The sequence below is a fragment of the Paramisgurnus dabryanus genome, chromosome 3 (genome assembly GCF_030506205.2).
Source record: "Paramisgurnus dabryanus chromosome 3, PD_genome_1.1, whole genome shotgun sequence".
Classification (NCBI taxonomy): Eukaryota; Metazoa; Chordata; class Actinopteri; order Cypriniformes; family Cobitidae; genus Paramisgurnus; species Paramisgurnus dabryanus.
Genome location: NC_133339.1, coordinates 22,824,979 through 22,847,430, shown reverse-complemented (window position 1 = coordinate 22,847,430; position 22,452 = coordinate 22,824,979). Strand labels below are relative to the sequence as shown.

Here is a 22,452-nt window from a genome sequence, read left to right as displayed (position 1 = left end):
AATCGATCTACAGGTCTAAAAACACCCTGTTGACTGACACATAAATAAGAGCAGTGCACATTTGTATATATATTTATATAGTAGACTCCGACAAAGGGTTTACTTAAAAAAAAAACACACAGCAACTGTGTCTCATTTAAGATGGTGTCATGCATTTTGTGTAGTTTGAACACATGTTAAAGCTGATATTTTTGTGTGCAACAACAAATAAACATAGTTTGAACCAGTCCCTGTATCTCAATTTTGCCCTGGGGCAGTAGTGGACCAGTGAATCTGAAAAAAATGTATGCTTATAGGGAAACCCAGTTAATATTATCATATCAGATGTTTTACATTCGTACAGATTAACACTAGATATTTGTTTATGTCTGATGCTTAATTTCAATATATGCCTACATTTTCTACCAACTATCCCAGTACATTTACAGAGAAATAATTTGTAGTAATGACATTACACCTGATCACCGACAGAGCACAACAAAAACATATTATTTTGTTCAATTTCACACATATGTCTCTATTTAGAATATAGGATGTGTATTTTAGGCACAGCAGTTGTAGTGGCAAAAAGTCTTAGCTTGAATCTTCATAAGAAAAATACTCAGGAGACAAAGGTTCCAGGTGCAAAACAAAAATTACTTTATTCGCTCGAGCCAACAAAGTGAGACAATCAACACCCCTCAAAGAGGTGCTCAAAGATCATCTGCCCTCCCAACATCTGACTCCACTTTTATTCAGTAAGATCAAACACTTCTTATCTGAGATGACGTACATTCTTCTCATTGGTCTCGGCCTGCCACAATTAATTTATTTGTTTGATGTAGCAGAAGGGCAACTGAATCCTTCCTCATATCTAAAATGATATATTCTGCTTATTGGTTATCATGGCCTTGGCTTTCCCTGACACAACCAACTTATTGTTAATGTGGCTTAGTATGACACCGGACGAATTCTCTAATCTAAAATGACGTACTCTTGTTTATCAGTTGTTTTGACCTTGTTTCTCAAACTAATCGTGGCGAGATCAATCGGGGTATAGTCGCAGGATCGCACCTGGGCTCTTTTAATTAGGAAAAGAAAGTTTAACTGGGTGTCATTACAGCCTTGTGTAGAAACAACAGGCCTTAGGCCTAATATAATATTAATACAGTATTTGATCAGTAATATACCCAACAGAAACTACTATATATTTTCATGTGTTATCAATATACAAAACAAGATGTAGTTCATATCAAAACATTGCACTTAATTAGAAACAACATATTGTCATCTTTTCCTTTTGATAATGGCTTTGTCATGTATTTTTGCAATGCATCAAATTTCTCCCAGGGTACTGATATATGATTTTAAGTTTACCAACCACTTATAAGGATTAATATCCCTTATAAAAAACACAAATTGTGATCATACTACTGTAAAGCGTTATTCATCACATTGTATATGTCAATATCATGTAAAGGCTGTATATTATGACTGTGTTTTTTTTTGATGGAAACATACAGTGCAATTTTAAAAAGAACAATAAATCTCAAAGCTATTACATTGTGCAGTTATTTTATTTCATTGTTGTATGTAGTTGACGGGAAACACATTTTGAAAGTATTTTTAATAGGTATGTGTCTATAATTTATTATCATGACAATGTCTATTTTGATTCCGCTACATACTATCGAGCATCCGGTGCGGTAGGTGGCGCTCGCCTGCTGCCAGGCGTCTTTCTTAGCGACTTGGTGAAGAAAAACGAGTTGTCCGCTCAACGAAAGAAGCTGCTAGCTAACTCCATTAATGCTTCTTGACGCCGAAGTACAAAAACACAGTATTAAAAATGACCAAACTGCAGCTTTTGCACCGCGCCCTAAACGAGCGTATGATGGCGGCGGTGGAGCAGATCATGGAAATGGTCGGCGGTACCGTGCAGGAATACGAGGAGGAGACGATGCGGGTGCGGAAAGAAAACGAAGTTCTAAAACGGAGGCTACAATGGATGGAGGAGACAAATCGAGCCGAGTGGCCAGGTACAACGACGACGGTCAAGTTTATAGAAGTGTCTAATGCAAAAATATTACTTAATACTGCTATCAACAAAGAAAGTTTAAAAAAATCATTTGGTTATTTTGCACAGTTTCGTCTGGTAATCGCTATGTTTTGGGTTATATTTACTGGGTGCATTTGACCACGTCAGTGCAGTGCAATTCACGACTGAAAATGTTAGATTCACAAAACTGTGCAATGGAGAGTAACTAGATCATATGTAAATTTAAGTCGATTTAGTATGTTTGCTCTTCTGTATCACAAAACTACCAACCACATGTCTGTAAACATTCTGTAAGGTAACGTTACGGCAAAACCCACAGACAAACTTGTGTTCCGAAAATGTAAACGTTTAGTTTATGTTTAACTTTGTTTAAACTGATTTACCGTTCTTAAACAATTCACGCGTTGAGACTTGGAAAAATATGAACACTTTCTGTCACGTGCATGCTTCAGAACCTCGCAAATATTTATTTAAGCTCCGCCCAGTAAATCTCAACACCAGTGTGCTGTTTTCGGAATAACCGGATTGTTTGTCTACTCAAAATCTACCTTTTAATAATCGCATTTCTATTTAACTATGGTTTACTTATTGTATTTACACGGTAGTCATACTTTAAACGGATGTCATTTCGGGCACTAATAAACTAAAACTAATAAAGATTTTATAAACGAAAAAGAAATAAAAAACACTTGATATCTTGAAATGTCAATGTTGTTTTCTTTATATTTTTAGGCCCAAATGAACCTGGTAGGCTTTACACCCAAGACGAGTTGAATCCATCCCAGCAGGAGGCGTGTGCTGTTAGCTTTGAATTTGGACAGGAATCACAAGGCATAGTGATCAAAACAGAGTCTACTGATCACTCCCTGTATGTTAGTTCTGTAAGCGGTCTTGCCACATTGCCTCAAAGCACGGATGAGGGATCTGCCATTGCTGGGACAAGTGCTAGTTTTAACTATGGCCAGAGAGAAAGAATGACCTGGCACTCTACACAAAGTTACATGGAACCCCTAGAGTTTGACCCAACTCCATCAAGCACAGTCAGGTGCAAGACAGTCCGGGGTAAAAGGCAGAGGATGTCCTTCGCTTGCCCAGATTGTGGTAAAGTCTTTGGAAGAGAACAGGGGCTATTGTTTCACATGCGCACCCATTCTACAGAGAGGCCATACGCGTACCGCAAACGCAAGGCATGCTTCTATGGTGACCGTATACGAAAGAGAAAACTGCATGGCCTCTCCATGGTAAGAATGGGATGATGGCGTGAAAATTACAGAAGTTTTAATGATAAGATTTATTTTTGAAATATTGGAGGGTATAAACAAGGATTCATTAATATCAGAGAGAGTCTGAGAAGTCAAATAGGAAGACATTAGCATATCTCTAGTGCAGGGACTTTAACCACTTATACATTGGCTTTTACATTTAAGAAGCAGTATCATAGTAGTTTGTGTTTTTCTGTCACACACAGTTGTCAAGAGAAAGAAGCGATGATCATTTGGATGGCTCTGAGCAGGCGAACGTGGGTAGTCCATTAGCCGAACATCCAGATCAAGAACAAGAGCCAGACCATTTATCTTCTAACAGTGACCAAGCCAACGAAGATGAAGGCCCCCCAAAAGCTCCACCCATCCCTGTGCAACGGAAGGGAGGTGTGACAAAGAAGAAGCCTCGTTGCCCAATATGCAGACAGAAATTCAAACGACGCAGTGACTTAGACCTGCACTTGAAGAGCCATGTAGAAGCAAAGCAGGCCGTCCTATCAGGACCAGAAGAACAAAAGGTACGGCTCATGTTCTCTAGAGTAATAAATAGTGGGTGTTTTTATATATGTACACAGTGGGGTTCAGATGTCTGACACCACTAATAAAAATCCTTCATTTTTTTGCAGATTAATTACATTAACAAATGAAGTAAAAAAAAATAAATAATTATATTTACATGAGCTTAATGTTTGCAATTAGGGATGCGACGATAAATGCCGATATACACTAATAATACCTTGCCGATAACTTCTGAATCGCACATCCGATATTATTCACAGCTATTTTATGTACTACGGCTTTTGATCAGTAAGTCCTTATCGATCTGAAATCACTGTTAGTTTGAGTTGTTTATAACGAATGAAAAAGCAACACTCGTCAAACATAATCATTATATATATATTCTTTATTATCATGAAAATAACTGAAATAGTTTGATGAAAAGCAATATAAATATATCCTTAAGCCATTTCCTGGAGCAGCTTGTGTAATGGTTCTTCTTCTGCGGCCCATATTGAGTTTTTGCACAAGAGTGCCCTCTGGCTTTTGGAGTAGGGGCATTTCACCGTAATCATTGAGAAGCATAGCAAGCATCATTGGCATCTATTTGCAACTGCACCCTTCTCCTTTAATCACAGCATGCCCTTGAGCTGGCATGGACATACGTTTATGAAAACCTGATGATCCATGTTATTGCAGTTCAGTACGAGAAAGTTCAAAAGAGCATTTTATGTGTTATTTACAAAAGAGTTAATATGGTCAGTGTCGGAAATTTGCTTGCATTTGATTCTTGACTTGGAAAATGTAAAGGTACGCTTTTTAGGATAGAAATATATGTGTTGTGCTTATTGTGAGACAATTTCCACCTGGTTGAACAACATACTGTATCTCAACACAGCTATAGACGGTTTAAGCTACAAAAATGAACGGCTTTCATGGCCCAGATTTAACTTCCAACTACAGAATCCCCTAGAGTAGATCATTTCTGATAACAAGTAAATTACTTTTCTTAAAATCATAACTTAAGCGTACCAACTACTACACTGAGCTTATGTTACTGTGTAAAAGGTATTTATACAATTTTAGCTACAGATCGGCTGCCAAATCTTCTCCATGCCTGCCATCTCCCCTTGTTTTTAGAAAACTGAAACATATTTATTTCTGACAAGATATTTTTTCCAGAGGTCAGTTTAGCTAGCCACTAACCAGACCAATAAACAAACACAGACCGGAAGTTGGTGATGGCGCAGTGGATAAGACACACGCCTTTGGTGTGAGAGACCTGGGTTCGAATCCACTGTGACACACCATTGTGTCCCTGAGCAAGACACTTAACCCCTAGTTGCTCCAGAGGCGGCGGACCTCTGACATATATATAGCGATTGTAAGTCGCTTTGGATAAAAGTGTCAGCTAAATGAATAAATGTAAGTTAACTTTGGGCCAGGTGGATAGCTGTGACAGTAAATATATCTAGTTTTAATAAAGATGCCTTACTAAAAAACATTACTTGTTTTGCCTCAAAATGCACACAAAGGGCACTGATGTATTTTAAGATATGTCAGTGCAAGATGTCATCAGTTTGGACAGCTCATACATTTATTTTATTTAAGTCTAGAACTAGTCTTTTCCATGTCTTGAAAACCGCCCCAAAACATATCAACAAAGTAAAACAAAGTTTTGAGTAGACTATATCAAAAAATTATCGCTCCAGATTGTTTTATCTATTGTGGTAGCCCTTGCTCACAAAAAGGTTGGAGAGCCCTGGTTTAGGTGTTACCAATTGAAGTAATTTTTTAAGTTTTTTTACCCCGAATGTTTTAACTTCCTTTGATGACATAATCAAATTAGCAACCTGTGCAAAGTGAGAGCCATGCATGCTTTAAGAATGCAGCAAACATGACGGCACTGTAGAAGCATTTTTGAGTATCAGAGAAAGATGCTTATTTTCCGTATTCGGCTGTTTTGGTTGCCAAACATCTTTTTTCAGATTGTTGTTTTCTGATAAATTGTTATATGCCTATTTAATGTTGTGATTTGTAAGAAAACAATAAAAACAGTAACGACATATATTAAGGATAGTTATACAGGTGTTTGTAAATGTATTTAAACATGACTGCGTACATTTTAAGCAGCAGATGATGTTATGTGCTTTGTATAGAATTCATTGCTCTCTGCTATTATTCAAGAGATGGTTAATATTCATTCAGTGTTTTCTTTTGTTGTTAAACTTAACAACAGAAAAGTTGAACAACAAAGATCCGGTTGATCTGCAAAAGTCATTTTCACAAAAGACTGACGCGTAAATGAATATATACTACCTGATTAAATGCTAAAGCTCTTACAATAGGTTGTGTTGACACATAAACATTTAATAAAATTACCTCAGCCAACCGTGAAAAATCCTTCTACGCAAATCCTTTTGCAAAAATTAGCTTACATACTTGGCCATTAATATGTTCAAATCTGTCCGTCGACATGTCTTCATTAGGTTTAAGATTGCCTGAAATGCCAAGAAACACTTAACGTTCTCACCACCATGTTCGCCGGTCTTTTATGCAGGGCGTGATTCTACCAGATGTGATTTTAAATCACATGTCACTGGAGAATGAGGATAAACTGTATCTGGATTCAGCAGGACCTGATGGGAAACCAAGGGCAGGTCGTTTCGCTGTTCTTTTGCTTAAAAGATTAATTCCCCTCAACGTTTATCTGAACTGGGCAGGTACTGTTAACTACAGTGGTTCCAGGGGGAAAAACGCACTGCCTGACAACCTGCGTCAAGCAATTTCTGACGCGGTTGCTCGGAAATTCCAACCCACCGACAATGACTGGAAGATGATAAGAGATCGAATTAACGAACTTCTTAGAAAGAGACGAACATTTTTTCCTCTCTTTTAAAATTTCCTGCGAAACTCACCTGATTAAACCCTTTATATAATAACTGACTGTATTCTTTTGTATTGTATTGAGAATATATATTGATCAAGATAAAGTCAATATATTTGCATGTTTAATAAAAGCTGAATTGGATTGAAAAGTGACAAGCAATTTATTTGCATACACTTTATTTAGTTTTGTGTAACTATCACACAACACTGTCCAAGGATGTGCAAATGCAAATTAACTTAAAGTATGGACAATAAAATTGATGATGGATGAAAACTGAACTCATAACGTGTAATAAACACATACAATTTTTTTATAAAAAAGGTTTTTTATGTTTCTGTCAAATTCATTTTCAAAAGATGGAAAGATAAACATTTGACCTCAATGGGGTTATGTATAACGTAGTATAGGCAATAACATAGACACACACACAGATTTGTTTCATACTTTGTGCATTTATAGACATTGATAATGTTCTCTTTATAGTAGTTTAATTGATCCTAAGATAGTAAGAGCTTATTCCAGGATGAACTGAACATAACTGCACAGCTACAGCTAATATGTAGAAAACCAGAAAGTGACTGCTGAAGCGGATGCTGTTTAAATGGTGAGTCTGAGGATGAAATTGATCTTATACAAAGAGATTCTGAAATGTGGTTCATAGCACATGCAACTTTGATTGCCTGTGTAACTATATACATTTGCATATTAGGTAGGAAGATAGTATTTTATATAGTGTAGCATCACTATACATGTAAAGAATCCAATAAGAAGGAATGAGCTGTTGCAGTCTGTGAGCATAACATAACTAGCTAGGTCATTGATGTTAAGTTTATTTTTTTTATTATGTGAGATGAGTGGCTCATGGATGTATTTCAAAAGGAATAGATGAACAAAGATGCCTGTGTAATTAGTATTTTAACACATTGAAACAAGAAGTTTTGAATATTGACAAGGCATTAAATGACACATGAATCTTAAAGGAACTAAATAATTACGATGCAACATAAAGCTCATGTTTATGTTTTTGTCGTTGCTTCACAGGTGGGAGTTCTGTCAAGGCGTTGTTTTAGCAAAGTTTGGAACTACTACACAAAAGATCCGAGCGATCGAGTCTTCTGCAATATTTGTGCAGCCAGTATTAGCCAGGGTTCCAGCAAAGCTGCTCAGAAGAATACCTCTAATTTGTGGGCTCATCTTAGAGGAAAACACACAAATAAATACTTGGAGGCGAAAGGATACGCTGCCCCAGTTAATTCACAGATCGACACTTCGTACATAAATGAGCCAGGCGGAAATGAGTTCGTGCGGAATTTAAAGAAAGAAACCTGCTTTGGTATCAACATTTCGTACGTAAATGAGCAAGAGGAAATACAGCAAGGGGGAAATGGGTTAATGCAGGATTTAAAGGAAGAAACTTGCTTTGGTTTCAACACTTTGTACATTAATGAACAAGGGGTTATACAGCAAGGGGAAAGCGAGCTATTGAAGGATTTAAAGGAAGAAACTTGCTTTAGTAGTTTGTAAATGTCACAACATCTTTGCCATTAGATTAACTGTGTGTATATATATATATATATATATATATATATATATATATATATATATATATATATATATATATATATACGGTGTTATTCTAATAAGTGGTAAAAATAAAATAATTTGTTTAAAAATAAACGTGTTTTTGAGTAGTTTTTTGCGGGATTGGGAATAATACAAAAAAGTACTGCAAGTATTAAGGTTTACAATGTGTATACTATTAAAATAAATGGATGAATTTTTATTTTCCTGTAGGGGTTTGCTTTACAAATGTATTAATTTGGTTAAATGTGTACATTAACACATCTAAGTGAGATTTTGCATTGTCGTACTAATATTTTGATATTTTGGGCCAATATGAACGGGACAAACATGTTCTGTAGCTTTAAAATGGCCCTCATAATACGGACACACTTTTAAGTCCACATGTAAAATGCTTTCTGCAAACAATCAATGGTTTTCAACCGGACAGACTTCAGTCATGCCTGACTCTAGATTTCACTGTGTACGTGTCTCTCCTTGCTCCTCTCATTGTCAAATGGGCTTATGTTTGTTTCAGAAAAAAGGGACAAGAAGGACGAGGAAGGCTAAAGACGCAGTTCAAAGCTTATTCCCTTGTCCGAAGTGTGACAGAGTCTTTCCTCGCTCATTTGGGTTATACTGTCACATGAGGACACATGGGGTGCCTCCAAAAAATTTAAAAAGTAAACCGCTCAAGAAGAAAGTGCCGGACCAGATTGAGGTACTGCGCATGTTGTCGTAATGCTTTGTCCCTGAACAAATATTAATCTGTGAATATTTTTGTTTGATTCAATCTTATCTTATACCACCCTTATGTTTTGTATTAAATTGCATATTTGTTTTTATTATAGCAGACTGAAAAAGAAACAAGGAGATTGACCAGAAAGTGCAAGAAGTCATATCCTTGCCCACATTGTGATAAAGTGTTTTTAGTTAAAGGGTGGCTGAAGCCACATGTTCGAGTTCAACACTGTGAAATTAAGACAAGCAGTCACTTTGAAGTTGATCCTTGCATCGGTCGGACGAGGTCACAGAAGATGGTAACCAAGGTTGGTTGTTTAGTCTACACATTTGTCAATGGAAAGCATCAAATCTCATGTATATATGAAGAGCTTAAATGCAAAACCGTCTTCGTGCATCTTACGTTTTTTTTTGTAAATAAGCAGTTTTTTCAGACTCTTAAAGGTCCCGTTCTTTATGTGTTTTTGAAGATTTGATTGTGTTTACAGTGCACACAATATAACATGTGTTCATGTGTAAAAAACATGGTATGTTTCACACAATTTACTTATCTATATAGCGCTGTTTTTACTGTCCTCAAAGTCTTCCTTGTTCTATGAAGTCCCTCCTTCAGAAATACGTAACGAGTTCTGATTGTGTAGTTTGTTTAGTGTGTTGTGATTCGATAGCAGCTTAGCTGGCGACTGACGTATTCCTGTATGCGTGGTTTAGTCAAAAAACTGTTCTACTGACGTCATTAAAGCAGGAAGTAGAGGACTGTAGTCCAAATCGGCCATTCGCTGTAGGCATTGAAAGATGAATTCTGTTAAAGAAAATGTATCGCCTGGAAGTGAACTTTGAGCTTTATAATTTTACAGGTATTATTTATGCTCTATCAGCAACATTACACACTAACTAGGGTTTAAAAAATGGGATCAGAAAGAATGTGACCTTTTAATAGGGTTTCTGAATAGCCTGAGGTCAGAATTAAGCATATTTAAAGCGAATGTATATGAGGGACCTATAGTACGTGTTACGAGCATTTGGCTACTATCATATCCCCTTTTTTTGACAGAGGTGGCATTTAGTGGCTTTTGCACCTGAGCTCCTCTTATGCAATTCACATTTATTTGTATAGCACTTTTAACAGTTTACATTGTCACAAAGCAGCTTTTCAAAAGGTAACAATGTAAAAAATTCAAAACATATAGATTCGTTTAAAGTCCATCGCTGGCATCATCTAAAGTCCTTGTAAGGCCTGGTGTCATATGTGAACACAAGTCATTTTCATATTATATTTGGTCATAGTAAACCACACTCGATCTATATTAACTATTTTGTAATGGCACAACTGAAGCACAGGGACAAAATATCTGCTGACATGGATTTTGACTTGACATTTATATGTTTAGTAATTTGTTTTTATGCACATTTTAGCCCTTCTTGAACATGCTTTGTCTAATTCAATGTTTTAAAATCTTTAGAAATTTATGGTCAAAAAAGGAATGCAAGGATTTGGCTCCTACCACTGTCCATCTTGTAATAAAGCCTATTCTTCTATGGCTTGGCTGAGTAGACACATGTCCTACCATCAAGGAGAAAATCCTGCTGCTCTCGAACAAGAGTCAAAAACTGATGACAGAGAGAGCAATGAAGGAAACACCAATAAAAAGGTAGGCTTATGTTGTTTGAATAAATCCAAATGCACATTAGATTTGAGTTTTGACGTTAAAGCAACATGAAGACATTGAATATGCATGCACAAACTGAATAAGCAGTCCGAATACTGGCATTGGTGGCAGAATCGTAATCGGGTAATGTGCAAAAATCTGGTTGTGCGGTTCAAGTTTTGCTTACAATGTTTATCGCTTTAAGGTTTTCTGTCTTCCATACATCCTGCCTTGGTCGTTTGAGGCTTTTGAATTATCAAGATGTGGAGGCAAAACTGGCAATGAAACTGGTTCATGAAGCCATGGTGTAAAGAGGATCGGACACGTAGCTCAGCGCCGCGCCGTTCTAAAAAAATCGAACACATTGTTTTCTATGAGTATACGCACACCGGTGCCGCGAGATGGCACCTGTCCGCGCCGCCCAGCTTTGACTCAGGAAGTTGCACAAATCCCTGTCTCGCCACTCACATAGTTTAACATTAAATAACATCATATTTGTCCTAAATCATTAACGATTAACATTGGGTGCTAACGTATATTTTGCATTTTGAAGTAGACGCTATCTAACAAAGCTATTTAATGTGCACTTCCGGTTTACGGTAACTCAGAGTTGTCCTAGAGGCGACCCGACGCTGAGGTGTGTGGCCGGTGTGCGACCCCCTTAAGAATGTACAGTTAAGCGTGACTCTATTGCTTGATTTATGTTGGTTGGTTACTGTGATACCTGTATTCTTGCTTTTTGCGTCCCTGGATGTAACCAAATGATGTGGGACATTAAAGATGTCTCTGTCAGGGTGACCGATGAGGATTGTTGGTAATGCAACCTCAGCAAAAATGTCAAGCAGTGCATCATTGTTTCTATTCTACTACACTGGTTTATCAGGTGCTCACATAAAAAAACGTTCATCTTTACTCGCAGGAGTTCAAAGGATCTTCACATAATCGTTCTACGTTGAAGTCTTCGTTTCGTTTATGATGGCCACCAAAAAACACCTAAAGATCTCGAGTTTGTGTTCGCTGGTCTCTCAATCAGAGAGGGACTTTGCCTGATGTAACTGTAAACGATCTGTCCCTGGACAAACGGCATTAACTGTATCTGAAATCTACTTAACAAGATTAGAAACCAAGGCCAAAATCTTAATCCCACTTGACATTTATCAGAAGTAGTCAGGATCTGTCAATTTCGAAGGCTCCATGGAAAAAAATATGCTGCCTAACAACTTGGGGAAGACAATTTTTGAACTGATTTATATGGCTTTCCAACATTCAATCACACCCCAAAGTATAGTCAATTTTGTACGTGTACGCGAGGGTCCGCTTAAGTGCATTCGTTTTGTATGTGCACCACCAGATTTTTGAAGCCCTGCGTACGTTGTACGTGTTGGTCGCACATGCGCCCACCGGATAATGTAGTACGTAGCCCAGGAGATGCATTGCATTTTGGGTTGAACATCTGTGTTTACGTACAAGTCAAATAAACTATACGTTGCAAGGCTGTGCGTTCGACCGTAAGCGTACGTTTGCGTACACGTAAACACAGACTGATCCAAAAAAGTTCAGTCAAAAAAGTTCAGCGACGACGTCCCAAGGATGACAGCAGCAATGACAGTGTTATTAATATGACAAAGTAAGTGTTATGGCATGTTTTTATATCAGTGTATACCACTAATCAACTAAATGAATTTAACATGGCAAAGATGAATGCAAATTTATATATTGATTCAATAGATTTATAGCATTTTGAAAAAAACAAACACTTGTCATGGATTTATTGCATTTTGCAGAAAAATTTTTAGGGATGCACCGATACCGATACTGGTATCGGGTATCAGCCTCGATACCACATTTTCTAAAGTACTCGTATTCGTTAAAAGTCCCCAGATACGTGGAATTGATACCACAGTCTGAGAAATGTCTATGTTTGAGCGGCGTGTAAGGGGTTAATGCCTCTTGTGTTGTCCAAAGAGGCAGAGTTTACAACAAACTGGAAAACTAGTCCTTTTTTTGTTAAATTATATGACTAAAGCTGTGACCTGTAAATTTAAATCATGTTTTTTTATTAAGTACTCGGTATCGGCAAGTACTGAAATGCAAGTACTCGTACTCGTATTCCAAAAAAGTGGTATCGGTGCATCCCTAAAAAAAATTATCAGTTTTTAATAGTAAATCTTTTAAAAAATCTAATTATGGATTAGAATTTTTATTGTTATTATAACCTAAAGATGCTTGTCACTTGTCTTTGTATAGAAAACACATTTTTACCCAAAGTTGTCAAAATGGATTTATTGCGTTTTGGAACCAAACTGTTTATATAATGCATTAATGGTGGAAATCTCAAAATTGTGGTACTCTTTGCAACGTACACTGAAGCTTAATGTTTTATCTGTCTCCTTCTTTTTCTCAGCTTTCCTGTCCTTCCCTGGGCTGTCATTTCAAATAAAAGCCTAAAAACTTTTTGGAAAAGGCAAACATTTTATAAATTGGCCCACCCATGTTTTCTTCTTTTTTGTGCCTCTTTGGTGCTTAATGTAGCCAAAAACAAGTTATCCAAAATGAGGTATCTGAAAAGAGTTTAGAATGGGAAAAGTAAACATCAAGGGTCTATGTATTTATACAGATAAAGTGTTTAAAAATAGTGGAATTGTTTGAATGATCAAGTTAGATGTGCATTTTGAACATTAACCCTGATCTATATCGTATTGGTCTGTAAATATTTACGTTTATGTTGTAAATAGGTAAAAGTACATTTTTCATGGCATTTTAAGTATTGTTGATTGTGTTTTCCCCAAATGCAGCATTCAAGGGAAAATGCGCCTGAGGAATCTTCAGAGGAAAAAACTATGGACATATTTGAAACGATCGAAACCAGTCAAACCCAATTTGTGCTGCAGGCCGATGCCATCGGCAATGTTGAAATGAAACACTGTAGTTTGCAACCCAAGGTTGTTCTAAAACCATTAATGCCAGTGTGCATGTACGAAAGTACAGTCCCTAGTGTAGATGCCCACAGCTCAGGCAGTTCTGAAAGCTGTAGCTTTAATCTTGTACAAACCTCATCCTCAGCGTCAGTTAATAACAAAAGCGTTGAGGCATCCTCTGGACAAAGCAACCAGAATAATCTTGAAATTGTCGGTGTCCAGGTTGGACTTCCAGAGAACGACTCTCAATCAGGATTTATAAACCAGGAATCCTTCATACTATTAGATGATGAACCAGAGCAGTCAGTGACCCAAACTTGTACAACTGCAAGCTTGAAATTGACCGATTCAGAGCTAATTACTCTTGCTGAAAATGCCCCCAAGGAACCTGGAGGAAATAACCATCAATGTGAAGACATCTCTGCTGAGGACTTAACATTCAACAATCAAATCACAGTTTCAGAGTCTGAAAATGTGTTTGATCTTGGTCTTGTCTTTTCACAAGATGAAGACGACATAGACGATGCGCCAAATGAAACCGTTGTGCTTGATGATAATCACTCCAGTGAATGCCTCCCAAATGACTCTCAATCAGAAGTAGAGAAACAGATGCCAGTGACAGCAATAGAAGATGAAGCAGAACAGTCAGTAACCCAAGTCAGCACTATTGCAAGCATGAATTTGACCGGTCCAGAGCTCATGACTTATACTGAAAAAACCCCAGTTGAATCTGAAGATACTAAGAATGATTGTTTAACGGTTGAGATCTGTAGCGAAAAATTAACTACTCTTGTCATCTCAGATGATAAAGATGGCATGAACCATGCACCGAGTCCTTCCAAAGGTTTTGATGACATCCATTCCAGTGTTTGCCATCCAAATGGCCCTCAAATTCTCAATCCTGAAACTGAATCCATGAATGCTGATGATGTCACATGTTCTCTCATTGACAAAGTCTCACAAAAAACTCATGTTGAGGACGGCTCCATGAGTCAGGGGAAATCATCTGAAACATCGCAGTCGACATTCGGTGATGATGCATCTCTGTCGCAGCACGTGCAAGTTGATAAGAAGCTACTGGACTCGAACAATGACAGTGGCAGTCACGAACCAAATACGGGATCAAGAGTAAACATTCAGGTATGCAATGTACAGTTCTCACTTGAAGATGTAATGCAATCTCATCATTAACATTGAGCAGCCGATCATTATTTTATTCTTTGTAAATTAGCACTTTACCGAATAATCAAGTATACACATAAATACTATTCATCTTTACTCGCAGCAGTTTAAAGGATATTTGTTTTTTACTAACTTTAGTGTTTTCTTCTTTGTCCCCCACTTCACAGAAATGTTCTTCGCTGAATTCTTCATTCCGTTCCAGATGGCGTAAAAAATTGAGAGACAATTCAGAATCTCGAGAACGTGTTCGCTGCTGTCTTAATAAGTCGGAGAAAGGACCTTTTCCTGATGTACCTTTAAATCGCGTGTCCCAGGAGCAACAGCAGGAACTTTATCGAAAATCAGCTCAACGAGATGGGACCCCAAGTCCGGTTCGCTTTGCTTTGTCTTTGTTTAAAAGTTTAATCCCACCTAACATTTATCAAGAGTGGTCAGGCTCCGTCGACTTCGATGGCACCAAAGGGAAATACTCGCTGCCTAGAAACTTGAAGAAAAAAATTGTAGACGGAACGGATCGGGCGTTCCAACATTCGCTTACACCCTACGATCACAAGATGATAAGATATCGAATCAACTCACATCTCCGATATAAACAATAGACTTGACCCTCTGTTAAAAAACTGAAAAAAATTCATACAGTAGTTAGACAGAAATCTCAAAATGACTCTTCTGTTGATGTTAAATACTGACTTATTTTTGCAGTGTATGGTTAATTAAAGCGTAGTTATATCTGGGGAAAAAATGTCATTAATTTATTTGCATTTTTTATTCTGTAAAATGACCTGTTTTATGTTCTGTCCATGTTGAGGCTTCAAATAAAAGAAGAAACATGACATGCCTTACTAGGATTAAAGTCAATTGCTCATTTAATTATGCTCTTTATGTTTTGACAATTGTTGTCAACTGTAATACGGACTCAAATAAATATTTAACTTAGAATATATAGAATAAAAAAGCAACATTTAATATTAACTTAAAATCTAAAAACAAATAGCCTAACCTTATATTTAATAGTTCATGCATTCAGATGCATGCTTGAGAATGCTAAAATAGGTTTTGATCATGACTGTGCAAATAGTGTTAAAGGCGGGTGCACATTTTTTGAAAAACGCTTTGGAAAAGGGAGTCGGGCTGAGTATCAAAACAAACTTGTAGCCAATTAGCAGTAAAGAGCATGTCTACTTACTGACATTGTTGCCTGGGTTGCATATGTGTGGGGCGGGTCTTTCAAAAGAAGGTCCCGATTCTATACATGAATATCAGCTGACGTCACTTACATCTCAAACTTGTCTTCCGCCATTTTGAGGACCTGAAGTGGTCGCAAAAGAACTAGAAGCTATGCCTTCAATATGCTGTGAGCATCAAAATCACTATTTTTACAACACTAAGAAGGCTCAACACAACATGATATTTTGCTCAAAGTATCGCCTGTGTCTCTACACGTGAACTCGAGCATTGAGAACATTGTTTGTGAACACAGAGTTAACTAAAAAGAAGGTTTTGAACAACTGACTTTGGATGATTTGGCGTTCGCTCGCCGCCGCCTTCCCAGTCAAGATGTATCGATCTCCAATTGCGACGTAAGGAGGGAGGAGATCAAAGATGGATATCTCCTAAAGCATAGTTCTATAAAAATGCACGGATAATTCGTTGTTTTGTCGCAAGTGAAAAACAATATTGACTTTCTAGTTGAAAAAGGAGCCTCATATGAGATTCATTCATTCGCATTCGGAAATCGATTATTTACGTCTGGCAGAGATGACGAGCGGACACCATAACAACCAAAGTCAGTTGTACAAAACCTTTCTTTTTAGTAAACTCTGTGTACACAAACAATGTTCTCAATGCTCAGGTTATGGGTAGAGATCCAGGTGATACTTCGAGCAAAGTTTCATGTTGTGTCACGCCTTCTTATGTTGTAACATAGTGGTAGTTCGGTAGTAGCGGACAGCGGCTGGAAGAACGCATCAGGGATCGAGTTGGCATCACACCCTAACAAAGATATCTTTTTTTAAAGTAGCGTTTCTTTTCATGACAGTCGAGATGCGACATGTTGTCTTTCATAGCCCTTTACTGTATTCGTAAGAATCATAGACAGGAAAAGATAAGAAATCCGTAAATCGTGGCAAGCTAGCCACTGCTTGTCAGTGGATTGGTGGTACTCGGTAGGTCCTCAAGATGGCGGCATGACATAAAAGGTCACATGACTGATTTCCATCTATTGTGGTAGGGGGGGTATTTGTTTAGGTGATTTCAAATATCAATACTGGCTTTAAGAGATCATGCACCCCGCCTTTTAGTTTTAAATGGGTTTCTATGGCATAGGAAGCGTGAAATGTAAAAGCTGTGTCCTCTTCTATTGTAATCAGTGGTAACAGCGATTTATAGATCCAACATGTTAATTCACAAAAGACACATCTGGGCTTTTTTTTTTTTACATAATTAACTATATTAAGGCAGTACATGTTTTAAAATCTCAAAATAATTTTATTAATTACTGTTTGGTCAGAGACATGGTGCAGTGGCTTGTTTATTTGCTTATGGGAATACACACTGTTGGCTCATAGGGATAGCGAAGATTCAGGTCTCGCCTGGGTTGCATCTTGAATCCCTTTCCTTTTCTGTCTTATTCAGCTTTCCTGTCTTTTCATAGCCTGTCACTTCAAATTAAGCTTAAGGCCTTTTTGGAAATGTAAATAATTTTATTGAATGATCCATGTAAAGTTTGTGTTAATCTTTTTATGCACCTGTGGCAGACACCTCAGGTATCCGAAACCAAAGAGAAAAGTTAAGGGTCATTTCTCTTGAGTTTAGTGGAATTTTTTGAACAATGAAATTGGATGCAATCGTTTTCAAATTGTTATCAATTTGATCCATTTTCTCTTGTTTGTGTTACAAAGAGTTAAAAGTGCACTTTTTCATGTCATTTTAAGATTTGTTGATTGTGTTTCCCTTAATGCAGCATCCAAGGGAAAATGCACCTGAAGAATCTGCAGGTGAAGAAACAACGGACAGATTGGAAAACCTCAAAACCAGTCAAGCCCAGTCTGCACTGCAAGTCCCAGAAACTGAGCAGCCTGTCAGTGCTGCCACCTGCAACAAGACTGTTCAAAACAATCAATTTGAGTCTGTCAGCATTTGCAACTTAAGTTTGCAGCCCAGGATTGTACTAAAACCATTATCCATCCCACAACGAACATACTGGAGTACAACTCCTAATGTAGATGACTTTAAATCAGGCAGTTCTGAAAGGTGTAGCTTTAATCCTGCACAAACCTCATCCTCAGCGTCAGTTAATAATGAAATGGAAGAGCAGACCGTTATGGAAGAGCAAACCGTTATGGAAGAGCCGACTTTGGATCATTGCTCAGAGCCAGTGGTATCTTGTGGACACAGCAACCAGAATGAGGTTGAAACAATCTACAGTGTTATACCCGAGACCGATATTGTCTCTGTGACCGTTGATCTTCCAAAGAAAGACTTTCGATCAGGATTTATAAACCAGGAACCCTTCATAGTAATAGATGATGAAACGGAGGAGTCAGTGACCCAAACCAATACAAATGCAAGCTTAAAATTGATCGGGTCAGAGCTAATAACTACTGCTGAAAATGCCCTAAAAGAACCTAGAGGAACTAAACTCCTCATCTCTGCTGAGGAGTTAACGGTCAAGAAACGGAGTACAGTTTCAGAGTCTGTGTTTAACAAAACCACTTGTGGGGTCACAAAGAAAGACTGCAGCCCAGAAGTGTTTGATCTTGATCTTGTCTTTTCAGACGATGAAGATGACATGGATGATGCACCTTCCAAAGTTTTTAATGAAAAGGAAACTATAGCACTTGATGATAATCGCTCCAGCAAATGTCTCCCAAATGACTCTCGATCAGCATTAAAGAAACAGGTGCCATTGATAGTAATAGATGATGAACCAGAGCCATTAGTAACCCAAGCAAGCACTATTGCAAGCTTGAAATTGACCAGTTCAGAGCTCATGACTGCTGCTGAAAACCCCCCAGGGGAATCTGGGGAAACTAAGCGCAATTGTAAAGAGATTGAGATCTGTAACCCAAAATCAACTAATCTTGTCATCTCAGATGGTAAAGATGCCATGAAAGATGCATCAAGTCCTTTCACAGGTTCTGATGAAAAGAAAACTGTCCTGCTTGATGAAAATCATTCCTGTGTTTGGCATCTAAATGGCTCACAAATAAATGCTAATGATGCCACATGTTCTCATATCAAAAGTATTGACAATACCTCACAAAAAACTGATTCGATATGTGCTGGTCAAGCATCTCTGTTGCAGCACATGCAAGTTGACAAGAAGCTACTAAACATACAGAATGACACTGGCGATGATGGACCAAATATGGGATCAAGTGTAAACACTCAGGTATGCAGATTCTGAAGTATAAAACATAATAATGTTAATCTGTAATTTTTCTTACAATAGATACTTAATGTCTATTTATCTCAATTTATATTTATATTGTTTTCTTTTATATTCTCTTTCCTCACTCAAAGATTCTAAAATCTCATGGAGATGATTCAGAAAAATCTGAAATCTCAGGGACAACTGACCCTTCAGTAAAAAATGTGAAAACCAATGAGTCATTTGTAAAAGGTTTGGAGGACTTTGACATAACCTCAAACTCCCTCATAACCAGCCAAAGCTTTGAAGGCAGCTGCAAAAATCCAGAGAGCAGTACAGAACAAGAAAAAGTAGATAGATTGTATGGTGGAAGGGCATGTGAAGCACATTCAGAATCAGACAGTCCAGCTCTGAGTGTTTTTGAACCCTCAAGATCTTCTGAACTAGACTCTTGCAACAGCGATGCACCAAAAACCAATTATCCAGAAACGGAAGAACATCCTGTCTTCAACATTGACAGTAATGCACCTCAACAAGGTCCAGATGTAGACTCCACAAGTCCACTTATTCCAGATTCTTGCCAATCTAATCCTTCCCATCTGGAATCAGTAGTTGCTTCCATACCAAACACAAACAGGAGTACACCAAGCCCTAATGCCCAAGCTGTGGAGATATTAGAACCACTAATACAAGTCAAAGAAAGAAGGGATGTAGATCAGTCTCTCATCATTTCGGACAGTGGTTGTGCCGTTCTTCAGGGGTCCTCGGGAGAACACACAGATCAACTTAAACCTGACAGAAACATAGATGATTCTTGTGTTTCAAACATCAGTTGCTCTGACATAAAACAAATCATTGATCAAGTGTCTGATTGTTGTTTTCATGGTACTGGGTTTTGTGAGGAACCCTACATATCCTTAAGGCCAGAAGAAAGGTTTTCTTCTGGTGCAGTTTCCTCAGATTCTTCCTCATCACAGAATTTGGAATCAAAAAGCACTCACAGTTCTTCTCTAATGGGGAATACAGATTTGGCTGGTGATGTTACACCACAAACCCAAGGTTTAGATGTAGAAAGAAGTCTCTTTATTGGCTCGGGGAGGTGTGATGTGAAACCTAGTACAAACCCAGATAGCTGTAACACTGATCACACCCATAGTGCCCAACCTGATAGGATTGAAAGTCCAGGCCCTATTACAGACCCAGATAGCTGTAACACTGATCACACCCATAGTGCCCAACCTGATAGGATTGAAAGTCCAGTTCCTATTACAGACCCAGATAGCTGTAACACTGATCAAAGCTGTAATGCCCAACCTGATGGGATTGAAAGTCCGGGCCCTATTACAGACCCAGATAGCCGTAACACTGATCAAAGCTATGTTGGCCCACTTGAAAGGGTTGAAAGTCCAGACCCTGACAATCAGCTGAGTGCATATTCAGAACTAAACCCAAATCTGCAGGACATCAAACCCAGAGCATTGGGTCAAATATTTTACCCTAAATCCAACGATTTCCACCTCAGAGAAGACTCTTGCATTGTGGCTGAGGAGGATAGCGATGAGGCTGTTGAAGCTCAGCGCATCTCTGCCACATTGGTCACCGGCAAGCACAAGAGAAAAAGAGTTGAGCAGAATATCAGTTTGAAAGAGTCGTCAAAGAAATGCCATACAAGTACTCAGCCTCAGGTTGATTCCCCGTTTTATTTTTTCTGATGATGCCCTTTAGTGTAATTCGGCTGATGTCCTGCTGTAATTATGTGTATATTAAAGAAAGTATTGTATGTTCATTTTTGGTACTGTTCTCAAGTTAAAACATGTTTAAAACATTAAATTGCTTTATGAACTATGGTTGAGTTTACTACTGTTATTGTTCCTTTTTTGCAGTCATTGTTAGATAAGAATGCGTTGTCTGTTTTGAAAAAGCTCAACAAAATCCTGAATGTCACACCAATTCCAGTGATTAATTTTTCAATATGCATTACTGGCTTTACTGCAAGGAATCGCATTACAACATGATCTCTCATCTTGGCTCATCCTGATGAACCAGAGGTAGCACAAGCTTTTAGCTTTGACGAGAACTCGAATGAAAGGAAACAGATTTTGAATCTTCTGCAAACCTGGAGAATTTTTTTACACTGCACGAATCCCCTTCAAAATAGTACACAAGATGTAAAATCGTTTAGACAATTTATAGCAGCTAGCTCATTTAATGACAATGTTTATTGCATATATTGTTTGGGGTTATTTAGCAAGAAGTCTTTTGCCACCCATTAAGAGCAGTGCATGTTTCCTCAAAGCAGAGACTAGCTGTAATGAAATGTTTCCCAATGCTGGGTCCATATCTCCTAGTCCTATCACCCCAATGCAGTCCAGAAGAGAATAATGCCAATCCTGAACTATCATATCTTTTCTTAAATACAACTCATGACACAGAGGAGTTAAAAATGTTGGTCCTAAAAAAATAAGTTTTCCCAATCCAGGCTTCACGAATTCCTGAAAGAAACAAGTTTTGCTTTAGGTTCAAGTGAGTGCTTCCAATGCAAGACCTGAAAATACTGAAGTCGGTCAATCGACCAAATGAAGAAATATGTCTTCCACGGTGTATTGTAAATCAAGAAAGAGCAGTGATTCCAGTATCATACCCTGACCCAAACATCTCACCCAAATGGACTTCTGACAGTGCCCTCGACAGTCAATGTTCTTATATCAGCCCACCTCACAATGCTCATACTTTATGCAAGGACAGCATAAAAGCTCAAACACATCAAAGTGGGATAAGAAGAAAGAGGCGCTTACATATTCAAACCAGGTAAATCTTTTAATCTTTGTTTCACATTTAACAACTTTGTTGGAAGGTCCTGCTAAATGATGTTTATAAATTGATATTTTACTACAGGTGTTAAAAAAATAACAATACTAATACAAGTGAAAACATTTCAAAAATGTTATATATGGATTTAATTTTCTTATTTTAAATGTATTGAAAACATTACATAATTTAAAATCAAAGCATTAACAAAATTTACAAGTCTGTCTTGTTCTTTTAAAGGGAAGCATGCAAAGAAAATGAATATGAAGCTGATAAAAAAATAGACGCTTGTAAACTGAAGAAATTTCTTAATATTTAAAGGTATTGCAGAGGATTTTCTTTTTCCGGGTGGATCATCAAGATCATTGGTCCTCCTAGTTGTCAATCGGGAGTGTTGCCCAATTGCATTTTTTAAAAAGTGGAGAAGGCGGTTCTTTTCTAAAATTCGAGAAAATCCTCCTCAAATCCACTGATCAAAAAAATGTTGGCGATCGTTGTTTTTTACATCCGTAATTAGACAGTAGCATAAACATGGTA

General features: G+C 37.7%; 1 protein-coding gene across 1 annotated transcript; it reads left to right on the top strand.

Moving 5' to 3' along the window:
* Positions 1–1,717: 1,717 nt before the first annotated feature.
* On the top strand, positions 1,718–20,936 carry LOC135758599 (uncharacterized). The gene is made up of 8 exons (XM_073813900.1): positions 1,718–2,015; positions 2,768–3,276; positions 3,504–3,815; positions 8,784–8,966; positions 9,097–9,294; positions 10,450–10,638; positions 17,698–19,128; positions 19,260–20,936. The coding sequence occupies exons 1-8, from the start codon at positions 1,826–1,828 to the stop codon at positions 20,817–20,819; spliced, it is 4,572 nt and encodes a 1,523-aa protein (XP_073670001.1). The 5' UTR covers positions 1,718–1,825; the 3' UTR covers positions 20,820–20,936.
* The last annotated feature ends 1,516 nt before the right edge of the window (positions 20,937–22,452 follow it).